This window comes from Trachinotus anak, unplaced genomic scaffold, assembly GCF_046630095.1.
Source record: "Trachinotus anak isolate AG129_WGS33_773 ecotype Australia unplaced genomic scaffold, CSIRO_AGI_Tana_v1 ptg000015l, whole genome shotgun sequence".
Classification (NCBI taxonomy): Eukaryota; Metazoa; Chordata; class Actinopteri; order Carangiformes; family Carangidae; genus Trachinotus; species Trachinotus anak.
This window is the reverse complement of record NW_027273866.1, coordinates 3221201-3237922: the sequence shown is the minus strand read 5'-3', so window position 1 is coordinate 3237922 and position 16722 is coordinate 3221201. Positions and strand designations below refer to the sequence as shown.

The 16722-nt window shown below is 43.2% G+C and overlaps 2 protein-coding genes across 2 annotated transcripts; one reads left to right on the top strand and one right to left on the bottom strand.

Annotated features, from left to right (window-relative positions):
* Window positions 1-435: 435 nt before the first annotated feature.
* exoc5 (exocyst complex component 5) lies at window positions 436-10417 on the bottom strand. The gene is made up of 18 exons (XM_071498030.1): window positions 10207-10417; window positions 9740-9834; window positions 8193-8340; window positions 7898-8092; window positions 6389-6453; window positions 6122-6150; window positions 5872-5981; window positions 5652-5696; window positions 5416-5556; window positions 5248-5330; window positions 4941-5150; window positions 4682-4829; window positions 4474-4582; window positions 3307-3427; window positions 3108-3194; window positions 2859-2967; window positions 2432-2647; window positions 436-1672 (listed from the first exon to the last, which is right to left on the bottom strand). Exons 1-18 carry the CDS (start codon window positions 10231-10233, stop codon window positions 1484-1486), a joined length of 2127 nt encoding a protein of 708 aa, XP_071354131.1. The 5' UTR covers window positions 10234-10417; the 3' UTR covers window positions 436-1483.
* A 17-nt stretch (window positions 10418-10434) lies between these two features.
* Window positions 10435-14960, top strand: ap5m1 (adaptor related protein complex 5 subunit mu 1). Its single transcript, XM_071498031.1, has 8 exons — window positions 10435-10681; window positions 10831-11491; window positions 11593-11820; window positions 11913-12052; window positions 12730-12815; window positions 12924-13036; window positions 13240-13336; window positions 13421-14960. The coding sequence occupies exons 1-8, from the start codon at window positions 10614-10616 to the stop codon at window positions 13501-13503; spliced, it is 1476 nt and encodes a 491-aa protein (XP_071354132.1). The 5' UTR covers window positions 10435-10613; the 3' UTR covers window positions 13504-14960.
* The last annotated feature ends 1762 nt before the right edge of the window (window positions 14961-16722 follow it).

Below are 16722 nucleotides of genomic sequence, written 5' to 3'. Positions count from 1 at the left end.
TTTTTACAAGCTATCCAGTTGTGATTAGGGCTGAGAGAATTGAATTTATGTGGCATTGATAATATTAATATTAACCTAATTAATTATGTTGTTTGAACTTGCACAGCACTGTGTGTACCTTCTACACAACACTAACCAGCCGGAGCTGGAACTGAGCTCTCAGGCGTCTCTATCTCCCTAGCTCTCCCCCAGTCCATGACTACTGCACACAATTCATCAACTCGTAGATATCTAATCCCCTCTGGCTCCGCTCACTTCCTGAAGTCTAAGAAAGAACTTTACTCTAGTGGCAAGAATTCCCATGAATACTTGATGACTTCTATAGAAAGGAAGACTGTTTCATCTCACTTTGAAAGTGACATTCGCGAGAGAACTGCAGGAACTTTTGATTCACAGCTCCACATTTATGAAGGATATTGAGAGGAGGGACAATACCAAAATGCAACATCTTTTTAATGAGTCACTAATTAAGGTAAACAGCAGTACAGTGGGAGCAGCTTTGTGTAGGAGACATTTTCAGGCATGAGGGACATGATCTGTCTTCTGCCTTAGTGCAGAAGACAGTGACTGTGAACCTCCAATAAGCCCTGTGTGAAGAAGTCCCCTCTAGTTTGTTTCCTTAATCAGCAGAGGTCAACATTTCAAAGTCTCCTGACCCAGAAACATTGCAGATCCAGTCAGCAATGTCTTTGGACTGTGTGCGCCGCTGGATGAGCAAGTGTTGATCTGTGCAATTACAGTGACACATACTCAGTGACCCATCACACCAGTCATCTGAGTTTAAGGAGGGACCACCCAAATCTCCAGAGAGGGTCTCAGACCTGTTTATAGTTCAGATCGCAGTTCTCTGTGATGGCCTCTTGACCTGTACTTTGTGGTCTAAGCCCAGAGGTTAGAGAGGTGGTCATGTGTCTCTCTTATCCAGACAGAGCTCTATCTCATGCTTGGTCAGGCTGTCTATGTTCTCTACAGTTCATTACAAAGGGAAGCTGTTCCCAAAAGACAGTACTACTGCAGGCCTGATGTTTGACTTAACTGTGTGATTGTTGACAGTCTCCCTTTACAGCAGCTTTAGGGTCTATTCTTGCGCACAAGTGCAGCCACTAAATTTATATATTTGGCACAATCAAAAAAAATTTCCTTTTTTCTTAAGCACAGAATTCAATGTTGTCCGTTTACTTAGAATATGTGAGAAATCATAGTCATGAGGCTTGGTGATGGATTAGTATTTAAAAACAAATTAATTCTTAAGTCAATAGATATTTAAATTTCTTCAGCTTGGAGAAATAAATGGTAAAATGCACATTTCCCACATTCAAGGAGTAGTAGCCTCTGTCTCCATCATGTACAAAGCAATCCCAGTAAAGTCTGTATGCTGGGCCCAGACCGATGCATTCTTTCACGCAGGGATGGGTATCTTCAAGGTGCATTATCTCATCAAAGCTTGGGTTACTGGACGGAGGGCAGCAAAGTGAATCTTTCACTAACTGAAGTGTCGGCCCAGTCTGGCTGAACGGTAGTCCACTCTGAGCTGGACAAAGGCGTGCAGAAGGTTCCGGTCCAGATTGGTGAGCTGCTCACCTGAACAGACCTGCTTCAGGTTGTCAGGGGCAACCACCAGGAGGTTACAGAGGGCGTGGAGTGTGTCAAAGAGCTGCAGCACCAGAGGGACCTGGAGGACAGAGTCACGAAAACACAACCTTCAAGTCACTACAAGCACACATGCAAGGCTGTCATGACAGTGGCTCTAAATGAGAAATCACCCCTTTCTTTGTATTGTAACTTTTGTGCACTAGAAGGACATGAGGAGGCATAAAAATGTATTATGTTCAAATGTACCCATCAAATCTAATATCAATATCTCTGTACCCTCAGTGCTTGAAAAACACGTTTTTGCCATCCTTTAGACATAAAGAGAGGATTAATCCATTAACTGATTAGTTGATCAACAGAAAATTCATCAACAAGAATTTTTATAACTTATTGATAAATTTAATTAATTTATCAAATAAAATTATCAAATATTTGTGGGTTTCAGGGTCCCCTAGGTGAGAATTTGCAGATTTTCCATATCATGTAATTACAAAACAATTCCCTGTTATAACAGCTGTTGTCACAAAATAAGAAGCCAATAATACTTCAGGCTCGTGGAATTCACAGTGCAATTTGTCTCTTTTTCATATTTTATAGACTACATAAATAATCAAAGAAAGTAACTGCTCAAAAAAAAAAACCAAAAAAAAAAAAAAAACATATCTTGATGATGAAAATAATCCGTAGTTGCTGTCTATCTTATTAGCAAAGGCTAAGAACATTTACCTAGATTGGCCTGAGCAGTTTATTTAATAACAAACACAGGTAGAGCCTTTGCAGGAAGAGTCGTGCTTTGCCCTGTGACCAGTGTATCCTGGACCTATGCCCCCCCGCTCACCCTGAAGTCCTTGGCGCATCGTCGGTATTCAGCCACGTCGCAGATGGCCAGCATGCCTCCCATCGAGCTGTAGCTGTACTGCTGTAGGTGCTCATGGATGAGTCGGTGGAAACGCACACCCAACTCCGTCAGCACTGTGTCCACATTTTTGCCATCCATGGACTTCCGCACGTGCTCCACCTGCCGACTGACATAGGCACATACCTTGGAGCACGCCTGCCGGGGAGGAATACACACAGGGAAACATGTAGAAGATGCTGGCAAAACAACTGATGGACACCAAAGGCAAATTCAGAAACTTTCAATATTTAAGAACTGAGTCTAAGAACAAGACAAACACATGTGCTGTAAATGATTTGCAAGTTGCATTTGCTGATTTGTTTTGTTTTGCATGTGAGCTCAGAGGCGGAGGACTTGTGTGTCTTACTGTAGTGTACTGGATCATGACGTTGTTCTCGTCCTCAGGCCTGAAGTCAGTCTTCTTCTGCTCTGTTGCCAAGATGTGCTTCATTTGCCCCACCATGCAGTTTAGTGTTCTATGTGTAGCCGAGAAATATAAACAAAATGCCGTTTTAACGACCATTTGTTGTTCCATTAAGGATTGTAGTTTTCACATATAAAAGATAAAACACATCTCACATGACAGGACTTTGACACCTGTTATAAACATACTGACCTGTCAATTCCTGTGTCCAGTTTCACTTCCATCTGTTCAATCACCTCTTTCTTTTTGTGCAGACACTCCGCCAATTTTGGAGATGAGCTGGGAAGAGATTTTAGAAAGGTATAATGAGAGGACTCCCTTTTATCTAAAAATGACAGATAGGTCAGAGGCGAATACTCTGGAATACATATGATTTTAACCCTAAACTTACCTTATTAGAGGCATTAGCTGGTCATTAAACTGCTTGTCAAACAAGTGGAAGATTGAATTTGCCTGTTGAACCACGTCCAGGAAGTACAGGTTGGCATTCTTGGCATCTGCTGAAGGAATCGCTGTAGATAAAAGAGAGGGAGAAAAAATCCACACAATAAACCAAAGGGAAGGTATAAGGATACATCAGTATGATTCACAAAGAGCAGAAATCTGCTGTTGTCGACATTACAGAAATACAATACATGAAACAGAGATTCTCATTCACAGTAATGCTCCGCTTCAGCATCAGACAGTGAGGAGAAAGTAATCAAAGCATGGTGACATGAGTAAAGCATGCCTTTAATGCAGAATGTACCTTATGAATCAACCACTGGAAGATACCAAATACATGTTTAGTTCCACTGTAGCTGCCTGAAAATGATAAGCTGTCTCCTTATTATACAGCCACATACACAATGTAAAGAAATGCCAGACACACAACCTGCTTCACAGTGAGGTAACTTGGATATTTATCTTTTTTGTGTGTTTTGTACAATTGTTAACTACCACAAAATCTGTTGGTTACAGCGATGAATGGTGTCCATAGCAACAAGCATCTAGTCCCTGACAGAGTGAAAGGCTATAGACAGTGGTAGGCACATGTAACTGACTGCAATAAGTGATGCCACAGCAGCAGGTTTTCCTTCAGGTGTCAAAGGCAAAACAACTGCGGTGGTGGCATCACTGATTTGGATGTGGCTTGAAGGGGAACGGGCTTGAAGGTTTTATCTCATATGCTGCATTGTCAAGTTCATGTTTCAAGACCAAAAAGCTACAAGAGGCTGATGAGGATGTGGCATCTCAAAGGATCTTCCACAGCCGGTCAAGAAATTCAGCTTTATTTTGTGAGGATGGGAGGAATTTGTGTATAAACATAGACAGAAATATGGATCTATTTAACACTAACCCAGTCCACTACTTACTATTTTTTTCTTTATTGTGTATTTTGTTCTGTTCTAGACACGGTCTACCTGGAGGCATAGTTAGGTATAGTTGTCTCATGTTTTAGGTTGTGGCAGGTGGGTGTGGCTAAAGCTGGTCTTTGGGTTCTACAAAGCACACACAGCACAGTAACATATAGACAGCATGTCGACATTATGGCTGAAATGAGCTCAGTTGGTTGTACCTGAGAGGCCAATCTCCAGGGCATAGTCAATGTGTTCCACACAGAGATGGTCAACCAGCAGCAGGAAAATTGAGAAGGCGTTCTTGGGCAGGTCAGAGGGATCTGAAAGCTGTGTCACCCCAAACAGAAATAAAGATGACACATAATTATTTCTAAAGTGCTTTTCTCAAAAAGACTTTGAAGACTTTCCAAAGCAGAGTAGCCTTACCCTGTGGCATCTCTCAAAGGCGTGACGTGTCTCCTGCAGCAGGTTAACAACCAGCTCTGGGGACAGAAAGGTCTCACCATGAGTGTCAATACTAGGGCCCAAGGGAAGGTTGGTGCGCTGTCTGATCCGCTCTTTCAGCTCTTGAATACTGTAAAAGGATGTAGATTGAAATTATTTTTGTACATTAAATTTCATTATTTTGTATAAGAGACTTTCAAATAAAATAAGCCTGATCCGGCAATGAAAACCAGTGTCTGACCTGCCAGTGCCAATTGGGCGTTTCTGGTGATTCTTTGAGTCATAGTATCGCTGCAGAATCATGGCACCTCGAGTGCGAAGGTATTCCCTCTCCATGTCAATGTAACTTTCCAGGTAGGAGGAGAAAATGCTCTTTATCAGCTTGGACAGAAAAGTGTGCTTGTCTGAGCCCAGGTTGAACTCTGTTAGCTTCGTGGCCAGTGCTGTTGTCCTGGTCAATGTGTAAAGAAAAGTGTGTAAAAATGAAAGCATAAAGGCAACTGTGTAAACGGTACATGAATAAAAGAATAGGTGAACAAGTTAATTACCTGGTGTAAAGGTCATAGAGGTTCTTGAGGTACTGTTCCACATCAGAGTGTCGAGTCCCATCCAGTTTTTCCTTAACGTGGGCCTGCAGACGCAGAGCCAGTCAAATATGACATGACAGATGAGGAACATCGACATAACACTCAGCAAATGAGAAGCAGTAGAAATACCTGTAATTTGTTCTCGAAGATGTTCTGGATGAGTTTGGCCATGACAGTCTCTGGGCTGCTGAAGACCTCGCCCACCTGCTTGTTGACCCTCTGGCAGAGGACTGCAGTATCCTCAAACACATCATTCCTCAGGTAGGCCCCCTAGGGAGACAAAACAAGGTTAATCAAGAGACTGTTGATATTACCTGCCCCAAAAAAGTGAAATATGATTTACAAGAGGAACTTTTTACACTCACCTCCTGACACTGCTTGATATAGACGTCCACACAATGTGCATAGCCCTTGTACAAAAAGACACAGGAGTTACTTTTAACTGAAAACGAGTTAGTACAGTACAACATGTATAAATCAAGTGACCATTTCAATTATCACTCTCAAGACTTAAAAAGACGAAATATTATCTCAAATATATACAAAAATCTAATGTAGACAACAAATATGATTCTTCCATGTCACCTTGAAATGTAATAGAACTGCTGCAACCTCCCGCATACGTCCAATCTCACCCCTGCGCTGGGCAGCGGTGAACTCCTGGATTAACTGTCTCTCCAGGTCATGGTACTTACCTGGATACAAATGCAATCAAACACAAAGAAATGCAAAAAATATTTTATATAAATAATCATTTGTAGCTAACTTTTATTGTGTTTTTCAGGGACTTTGCAGTGCAGATAACAGTGCATAATGAGTTTTGTAACAAACTTACTAGCAATTTTCGCCTTGACATCTGCAAATCTGTCAGAGGAAAACATAATAAATCATCCAGGAGACAATTGCAAATAACATCCCACTATTAATGTCAAAAGTTAAAGTACATTTTATTTCTACAAACATAATTATACTTAGTTTAAATGCTTCAATACTTTCTGTGATGGGCTTACATTGTGAGGAATAGTCAACATCACTAATACACCACCTTCCCCTTGTTAGACAGTGCTCTTGTCTAAAGCTGCCTCCAGGATGCCTGACTCACCTGTCGAATGGCAGCTCCTGGGCAATGAGATGCAGCTTCTGAATGATATCAGCAGCCTCCTTAATCTGAAGGCGAGAGAGAGAGAGAGAGAGAGAGAGAGAGAGAGTGAGTGAGTGAGTGAGTGAGGGAGTGTGTGTGTGTCAGAGAGAGAGAGAGAGATGTCAGGTGAGGGAAGAAGAGAGAGAGCACGACAGAACCATGAGAGGTGGACATCCAGACAGAAAGCGGGCAGGCCGCCGGCAGTGTCTCCACTTGGGGGATCATCATCTTAGAGAAGCCCTCCTCCACCTCCCCATGTTGAACAGGGAGCTGATAACAGACAGGCTGCGCTCACCTGGGCATCGGCAGCAGCAACAGCAGCAGTCCTGACTTAGCAGCACATCCAACTCTTTATTGGCATGCCTTTTCTGAATGGGCTGTAATCCCACAGGAGTCTAAATCGCCTTCAATAATCTGTCCGGCCAGGGATATCTGTCTAAAAAAGGGGACCCTGTCGAGAACCCCCCTCCCCCCGCCCCTCCTGACATACACGCTGGCTGAAAAAGCCCCAGACCCACGAAAGGCCCGCCGTCCGCAACTCCTCTGTTCCCGCAGATGCCTGCCTCAGCTAACATCATTACTCTGCTCCCGTGAGGAGGATCCAGCCTTTCTGCTCGGCGAAGGTTTTCTAAGTATCTGTCCCCCAGCTAAGATTAGCTAAATCCCATGTAAGTAATGTAGCCGTCTCCCTGCAGTCAGGGTTTAGCAGCACTTGTCTCCACGCTGGCGGCCCAGCCCTCCCTTTCAGAAGGATTAGCAAAGCCACCCCCCTTCAGCTATTCACTTGCAGCTTTCCTCTTTCCCCCTCGTCTGGAGGTATGCTCAGGAAAAGGAATCTGGCCAGATATTTCTGCATGCCTCTCCAGAAAACCAGCTCCATCTCCAGCTCTCGTCTCTGGGATTGACCCCAAGACTCATTGCTCTGCATCCACTAATGACGTTCCCACTAACAGGAATTAATCTAAAGCATCCCAGTCTCTCGTTGTCACTTACAGAACTGCAAAATCCAACTTTCAGGGGTCACTTGTCTAACATCAACATGGCCTCTGTGTAGGCAGGAGCTATGTCAAAGTGTGCATCCCATCTCCAAGCATCCATGTTATCGCCGCCCTTACATGTACCATCATGCCACAAGCTCTTTGCTGCTGTAATGCGACACAAAGCTGAGGACCAACTAAATTCTTGCTCCCAGACAACCTACTGTAAATGCAATTAGGGTTGACATGAGCATGTTGACATCCATGCGAGTCAATCAGCCAGCTATTGTCAGACAGCAAATGACAGTTTATTAATCCAAATTAGCCGAGGGATCCAACTAAAGGGATAAACTTGACAAATTAATATGGATGGTTTACCTCCTAATCCTGTTCATTCTCACCTCCAGCAGTATCACAGCAGGGCTCCTCGTCAATGGTCACACACGCACACCTCCGCTGAAGTGAATGGGAGGAACGTGTACTGCATACTCACCTTGTCTGGGTTGTTGAAGACGTCACTGCGTAGGTCTCCATCCAAGAACTCATTGAAATAGGTCATCAGACGCTGAGCCTCCACGGCCCTCTGCCGGGGTGTGTTCACCCCCTCAAGCTGGTCGCCTAGGTGACAAACCTTGGTGGCCACATAGCTGATATGCTCATCGAGCTCTTGGAAATGCTGAAAGGCCACCTGGATTGATACAGAACAGTGGAGATGTGAAGTAAAGATGAGGAAATTCTGCGACATAAAATAATAAAACTTACTGGTTATATTTGACCTCACAACACACCTGGTTGCTTCTCTGCAAGTCTTGCACTTTGTGTGCAAATTCCTTGGCCTCACGATGACACTGATGCTCAAGCTTTTCCACTCGCCGCTGGATCCTCTCATCCAGTTGCTTCAGCTCCTCTATGTGGTTCTCAAACTCCTCCAAAAGCCTAACACAGATGAGAGAAGGTATGTAGATGCAGTAAATCCTCAACAAACATCAGGTAAAACACACAAACATTGCTCTTACTCTTGAAGAGTAATTGCAGACCACAAGGTTAAATCTGTCCCACTGACCTCACAGTTATAGTTAATAGATACAGAATAGCACCGGATGCTTAATTCCTGGGTGCCCAGACTTAAGAAGCTCTGGGAACTAGCAGCTTCGTCAGCTGCATTTTAAGTGTCATCAGGACTGCAGAGCAAATGTTCTAAGTCAGCACCACATTTCACAGAGTAGGAAACATCCCAAAATGATGAGTGTATAATCTCTTGACTAATTCCCTCAGCAATGGCTACAGCTTAAAGACATCTCCCATCCCTTCCCAATAGACACTCATTCCCTGGCTGGTGACTCACAGTATGGTGGCCTCCACAGATATGTTGTCTTCAACTCCTCGCTAAGAGCTTCCGAGGAGGTGGTGGCAACAGTTTTGTGAAGGAAGTAGATAAGGCAGGATGGATCTATAGTACAGTTAAACTGTTATGGCATTTTTGCTTACGAGATGTAACTTGGTCCCCAAGTGTAAACACAACAACAAGCAGCGAAAATACTATGAAAAAAAATCCTAGACACATACATATCCAGTTTTTCTTCAACCCAACCATCAAAAACATTAAATGAGCATAGAGGAGACCAAGATGAGCTTTCATAAGTGAAAAAGGACTAACTCAGTTTCACTCTGAGTATTTCACTAGTTGATACTGGCAGCTGTAAATGAACAAATCATAATATATATTAAAAAGATTTGCAATGTAAGATATAGCTAATTGTTTTCTGAAACTAAATTCAAAAAGGGGCATCTTTGCAATTGATGCCTTCAGAAGTTTGTTAGCATCACGTGGCCTGCTGTCAGCATCTAATCAGCCATTGTGGAATAGGTCAGGAGGACAGTATTAAGTCACACCAAGATGTTGTATTGTTAAGGAGATGATTACACATGGCAGTGGGCAGGAGTAGAAAAGCTATGTTGCATATTAATAAGTTATAATATAATAAATTCACAAATAAAGCATCTCTCTAAGAACTGAACTTGTCATATTAGTATTTCAGCTAAATTTACAAACAAGAAATAAAGTTCAATGCATGTGAGAGAATTTTATACAGAAAATTATCTGTCTGTTTTTCATTTTGATTGTGCAAAACAATACTCTTGACAGGGTAACAGCAATGTGTTGTTTTTAATCTAATAGAGTGCATAATTGTATTTAGTGGGCAGGTGTCACATTGGCACTGTCACTAAAGTCAAGGTTAAAACCTGGGGTATGAGATCACAGTGAGCCACTGCCTCACATTCATGGGCATTTGAGATGTGTGCTGCAGATGTCATCAAGAAGCTTCTACTGTACCTTTTGGGGTCAAATGCCTCAGCTCCTCCTTTGGAGCCTCCTCCAGGAGTCCTCCATGCCAACCTTTCAATGTACTCATCTGCATCAAAGGGCTCCTGGGGAGAGAAAGTAATGGGTGTGCTGATGGTTACCGCTAAATATGATCAGCAAAACACTTAAGTTATTAAAGCGATGGTAAAAGCACACAACCTGGGGTAACTGGTAAAACGTTAACGCTACAACGTATACTTACAGCCAATAACATTGCTATTTCCTCGAATTATAAACACTTCAAAATGAACAGTAGCCCACCTATTTTCTTTCTATGTTTTTACGACATGAAGCCCACACCTTCCCAGTCGTTTGAATCATTATTAATCCTTAATTACACACTGAGATGATAAATACAGACGGTACCGTTAAGCTACCGTTAACGATAGTTAGCAGCCTAGCTAACCTGACAGCTAACACAGCTCCGGTCACTTTACCTCGAACAGCTGAGCAGTTGTCGCCATGTTCAAGGATCGGCTGGCGGCGTAGTGAAATGAAGTTCAAGAGAAGGAGCTCAGAGTCGGCAATACCGCCGGCTTCCACATCGATTTGCTGATTTGGTACAGTTTTGCCCTTTGTTGACAGCTAGCTGGTTAGCAGTCCAGCTTCCTGTATGGGAGAGTAGGGTGGGATAGCTGCTTGCAAGTGCGCAGGCGCGTATGTCGGCTGATTGGTGATTGTTGTCACATGAAACACCAGCAGGAAGTTGGTTGCTGCGTTAGTGAAATTCACACGAACAGAGTCAGGAACATACGAATTCAGCAAACGCATGACAATATGTGATCATTAATATGTTGTAAGTCAGAATTTTCCATAGTTTGAGGACTTCAGTGCAGTTGGACAAATGACCGTGCGTGCTTTGTGGATTATTTCTCACGAGAAGGGAGAAAATGTGTCGATACGCTTTTCAAGGTATTTTATCTAATACTTACACTTCCCGTTAACTTCAATACTCTGGAGTCTAGGCTAGTCTGGAGCAGCGGTCTCGTATCCTAAAACCTCTGCTGTCACACTGCTTGCAGCCTGCTGTGTGTTATATTGTCTTGTCTCTCCTCCAACAGGAGGTTCTCCACTGTGGAGCACCGTGCAAAGCGCCTGGCAGGTTCCTCATATGTAGCAGTCCCAGAGGAAAGCACTGTGCTGCAGCTCCTGCTCACTGAGCTGGGCCTTTCAGACTCAGACAAGCCTTATGTGGCTCTCAGAGATGATTGCCTTCATCGCCAGCGGTCACCAGCCCTGGAGCTTCACGTGGATGGTCCTGGAAAGGGAACGCTTTGGCCGGTGTTGGCCATCTCACAAGGGCCTCTTATCCTGGCTTGCCTGTCTTTAGTGGATGCCCCTCCTGAGCCACGGCCACCCCTGGCCAACCTGCTGTCTGTCTCTCAGGGCCTCACGTTCCTGAAAGGCCTGCAAACTTTCCTCCTTGGCTCAGGGAGTAAACCTGATAGTGAGGGGCTGGTCTCTCGCCTGGCAATGCTGCCCTCTGTACTCCTGCAGGTCTGTCCACTTGGCACACCCCTGGATGTGCCAGTACTGGGGGCACCTTCTATGCCCACAGTGTCCACACCTGCTGGGAACCAGAAGCAGCCAGCCTGGAAGACAGGGCTCCACCGCGGTCGGGCTGTTGTAAACGTAGCACTGATGGAAACAGTACGCTCCATGCAGTATGGTAACCGGAGCAGACAGGACCTCTGGGATGTTTATGGCACGGTGACATGCAAAGTAAGTGCACAGTGGAAAGGAAAGCAAATAATGTTATAAATCTTTTGCTATTTACTAACTTTTCCTTTTTTTCCACATATTTATCCCCCATCTCTCAAAAGTGTGAAGTGGAAGGAGTGCTCCCAAATGTGACAGTGACCCTCACACTGCCACCAAATGGTTCTCCGCTGCAGGACATCCTGGTCCATCCCTGCGTCACCTCACTGGATTCTAGTATCCTGACTGCCAGCAGCGTAGATAACTATGATGGCTCAGCTTTCTCTGGGCCGTATAAGTTCCCCTTCTCCCCTCCTCTTGAGCCTTTCAGACTATGCAGCTACACATCTCAGGTAGAGATGTGACATACAGCTCCTACTTACATACTTCTAATTCCTCACATTAGCATTGCTATGTTAAGTGACTTTTCCAACGTTATCAACAGGTTCCTGTCCCCCCTATCCTTGGATCCTATCAACTGAAGGAAGAAGAGAACCAGCTGCGCGTGTCAGTAACCCTCAAACTTCATGAAAGTGTGAAGAATAGCTTTGAATACTGTGAAGCACATCTGCCCTTCTTTAACAGGTAAACAGCGCAAGAGGACAAAAATATTTTTGATCTGAGAACTCACAGGTGTGTCTTTCCTGTTAGAGCAAAGAGGTTTGGTGCCCCATGATCCATGTCATCTAATAAGAAATAAAGGTCTCTTTGATCAGAGCATTTAGTTTAATCTTTATAATATATGTTTATAATATATGCTTTAACTGAGAATTTATAATTGTTTTATGGTCTCTCACATCGGCCTGTGTAATGTTTAACAGAACCTTCCTGGATCCTCATTTAAACTGCACAGTTTATTTCCAAAACGCCTGCACTGGTCTCAGTACATTGCACAAAATAACTTGCCTTAGATGAATAAATTGGTGTTCCAACACTCAAGAAACAACCCAGTGACCAGATCTCAAACAACCATGTGATAAAATATTCTCAAACATTACATAGAAACACCCTTTTAGCATTTATTATATAAGCAGATTTTTCTGCTGAAACGCTCTAATTTTAAAAATGGTCCAATCAAGATAACCAATCTGCTTTCATTACTTGCCTCTGTGTTAGTATTTCCATTTAAAACACAGATGAATGTGGTTGAAATCATGATTTCACTGATGAAAATTTTCAGAACTGAAAAGTACCACAAAGTTCAGCATGGTTTCTAATAATTGTGATTATGTCTGCATGTGGGCCGCATGTGTCTTGTGTAGGGATCAGATGGGTGTTGTGGATGTCAAGGTGAGCTCTGGACAACTGGATGTTTCAAAGGAGAAGAACCTGCTGGTCTGGACCCTGGGTAGGTGCAGTGCTCCTTAGCCTGATTGTAAAAAAAAAAGACACATTTACCGCAGCCGTGTATTTGAAAAAAGAAACTAAAGAGTAGATTTCCCTCACTCATATGTAGGACAAAAGTTCCCTAAATCTCGTGAAGTCACAATGGAGGGCAGGATCACCTTCTCTGGGCCAACACCAGGACCTACTGACCCCCTCTGCACAGAACTTACAGCCTACATCAAAGTAAGTTCATATGTCTGGTGATGTTACAGCGAAAACATGGGTCAGAAAAATGATGTGTGTGTTCTTAATGTATTGACCATATTAATTTTAGGACTCATGATACATGATCAGATTTGTTCATTTACAGCTGCAGCATGTTGCAGCAATTTATCTATTATCATTAGTTTGTAAAGTGATTAACACATCCACCGTCATCTTCACAGCTGTATTTCAAGGTGCCTGACATGACACTGTCTGGATGCTGTGTGGACCAGCATTCAGTGCAGGTTTACTCTTCTGCCAAACCACGGATTGTAGCAGGTAAGCTTACAATGTTTTGTGTCACAATCTTTTTGCTATTTCCACATTTTCTGGAAGTAAAGAAATACTCTGTCTTGTTTTCAGCCCGAGAACTGCAATCCAAAGAGTACTTCATATGGAATTCAACAGGTACTGCTCCAGTGTCCTCTGGCCAGATGATGCTGTAGTATGGGTCCATAAAGAGTCGCTTTGTGGAAAGATGCAGAGTTCACTACTTAGTAATGTGACTGAGGACCCTGTCAAGTATATTCAGTCATCCAGACTGGATATGTGACCCCATTAAATTCATTTGTTACAATCTTGTTTTTGCAGGAGTGAAAAAAAAAAGAAATTGTTTATAGATTTTACATGTTATCTAATATTCATATGTAAAGGTTAAATATTTTGGTTTAACTCAGGACAGATCACAATGTGCAAACTTTGACTGGCAGAAGTTGATTTTGTTGATGGATATTTAAAAAAAGAAATACCTGCCCCTGTAGTCCAACTTCTTTTATCCCACAACCTTCACCCTCCCCCAGATTTATCCCATTGCAGACACAAGGGCCACCCCTCGCTCTGACAGTCCCACTTCAGTGACTCTCCATCAGCCGGATAATTAGCAGCTGGGACCTTGTCATCAGCTGTTGTGGGCCTGGAGGAGCAGGGTGGCTGGGCTCTGAAAGGCCAGGCTGCTCTGGGCAGTGTTTTGGCTACAAAAGGCTCCTCTTTTAGAACTGGCAGGAGTCCTTACCCCAACCAATCACTCACCCCCACCTCTTTTGAACCCATCCCCGCCCTGCCAGCTAGTGGCTAGTTCAAACACACAGCCTCTCCAACCAGACTGTGATTGAGCACTGACCCTCTGGACCTCTGAGTCTTTAAAAGCAGCCTGTCTCATTCAGTGAGCAGGACCTGCCTAATTGGTGAAAAAGTCACAAGGGTGGTAATGGTTGGGTCGCCTCTTGAGGTTGCAGAGGTGCTTTAACTCAATTAATGTAGAACATTAAGTATTTGATTTTGATCTTGCTATAACACAATTGTCAGGGACCTTTATCTTTACTTAATTATATGGACGATCTTTGAGGAGATGCACTGAGTTTCATCAACTTCTCCACAGTTTGCTATAATTTTACCTTTAACTATGGTGAGGTACTCACTAACTCTGTTACATTTCTGCTACATAAGCTCCACCTCAGTGTATTAAGTTGAATGAATAACTAGCCAATGAAGGGTTAAAGCAGAGAAGATTGTGCCCCACTATTCCATAGCAGCCAGACTCCTCTGAGTGCCCTTATTGTCTACTGTTGGCCTCTTGTGCCCCTTGCTGGTCCAAATGCTACATTCTCACGTGGATTTCCACTCAGAAGGCTGACCATGACCAATCCTCTGTCAATTGGAACCAATTGCTCACACGGCATCCTTCACCTTCTTTTTATGTAGCAGTACAGAGTGGCAGACACCAAGACCTCTCAGCTCTCCCCCTCCTCGATGATTTGGCTTTAAGGCCCAGTGTGTGTGGCTAGTGAACTGGAAAAGGAGAAGTTTTCTTTTTTTTTTTTTTTTGAAGAGTTGGGCCACTCTAAATCTCTTCAGTATCCCAATATGTGGTCAGTCTGGCTCCTCAAGTCTGCAGTCACCGGCCTCTCACTGGCAGACTTTGCTTTGTTGATTGAATGGCTTGCTAAGTAGATGGACTCGTTTTAATGTGTTGCTCTGCTCCAGTGCCTTCAGCCCATAGCTTTGGGCCTTTAACTCTGTTGAGCTTTTCAGAATCATTTATTTATTCCGTCATTTTTTTAAACTCTTGTGTACATGTATGAAAAGAATTAAGACTAAAATACATTTGGGAAAATAAAACAGCAGTGTGGATTGTCATAAATTATATTAATACATCATGAGGTTGAATAGCTGTAAGTGGTCAAAATGATCTGCCATACCAAAAGATATTCCATAACAAAACATTTACTACACTGTCATAAACACCACAACTGTGAGCTCACTTCACTGTGTCACTCAGCCCGATAATGACACCCAGTGGTAGAGCACAATATAGCTCATGTTAGACTGTTCAGTTCTCTTTAATACAGTTCAATGCACATTTCTTCCATTGAAATAGTTCCACTGAACCACTGCCAGATAATCTTTGCTGATTTAATTCCTGTCCAGCCCTCTGCTGTGTGATGTGATCCTAACAATGTTCATCTAACACACCGTGCCCGAGGACCAGGCTTTTGTCGGCAGCTGTGGCCTCAGGTGTTTGATAGGAGTCCAGCTCCTCTCAGCCTCTCTTCACCCTCTAAGAGCCAGCCTCGGGGAGAACACTTGAGGAATGATGGTGCAACTAGCAGTTTCCTGTTCTCAGTCTAATTATTCCTCAAGAGCCACATATCTTTTCAAATAATGGGATATCTTTGGATGTTGGAGGATTCTTTTGTGCTAATTGCTATAGCAAATGTCCAATAATAGAGCAGAAGCTTCAAAGCTCACTGATTAAAATCCCTTTGAACTCTTTGAACTTATTACATTTATTTTTGGATGTTTGTTATCAGTCTTGTAGGAATGCTAAAAGAGCATCGGATTCACTGCTTCAGCAGCAAGTTTTCTCACTTCAGTGTATCACTTTCACCCATAGAGGGCACCATGAACTCAGTCATGCAGTCATCACAAGTTTATTCATAGTGCACAGCGATTTGATGGGATTGCCACATATACAATACAGTGACCACGATGATTTATTAACATTTTAATGTGTTAAAGCAAGTTAAGCAAAAAGACTAGTAGAAGCTGTGTTGGTAATTAAATAGTATTATGTGACCTGATGTTTTAGCTCTATTCTGAACCAGATTACAAAATGTAAAAAGTGCTCTCCAATTTACAGTCTCATGTCCCTCTTTTGCCTCTTATCCTCCCAGTCTGACAGCCTCTGGCAGGCTCAGGCCACATCCAACTATCTCTCTGTATTTTAGCCCTGTCTTCTATTCTCTCAATTTCCCTTTCAGCTGTCCATACTTTCTGGTCTAAAAACAGTCCCCTGTGTCCAGTTTGTTGAACACTTCTTCCCTCATGCCTGTTTTTGAGACCTTGAGCTTGATCATGCTGGATCACATCTGCGGCTTGGCACAGGAGCATTTTATTGGGCTGGTGGAGGAGAGGCAGAGATTTAGGCTCCAGTAGGCAGGTGGGGTCCAGACGTTCTCCTGTGGTCTCATCCCAGAAGATGTCCCTCTCTGTGGGCCTTCTCACAAGTGTTTGCCTCCGGATCCCCTCTGTATTTGGACCTCTGGTTAAAGGTCCAACTGAAAGGAGCAGATGATGATAGAATCAATCAATAGTGATTAACCCCTCTTATCAGATAAATTGACAGTCAGACTCTGTCAAAGTTGTTAAAATGATCATGTATGTTC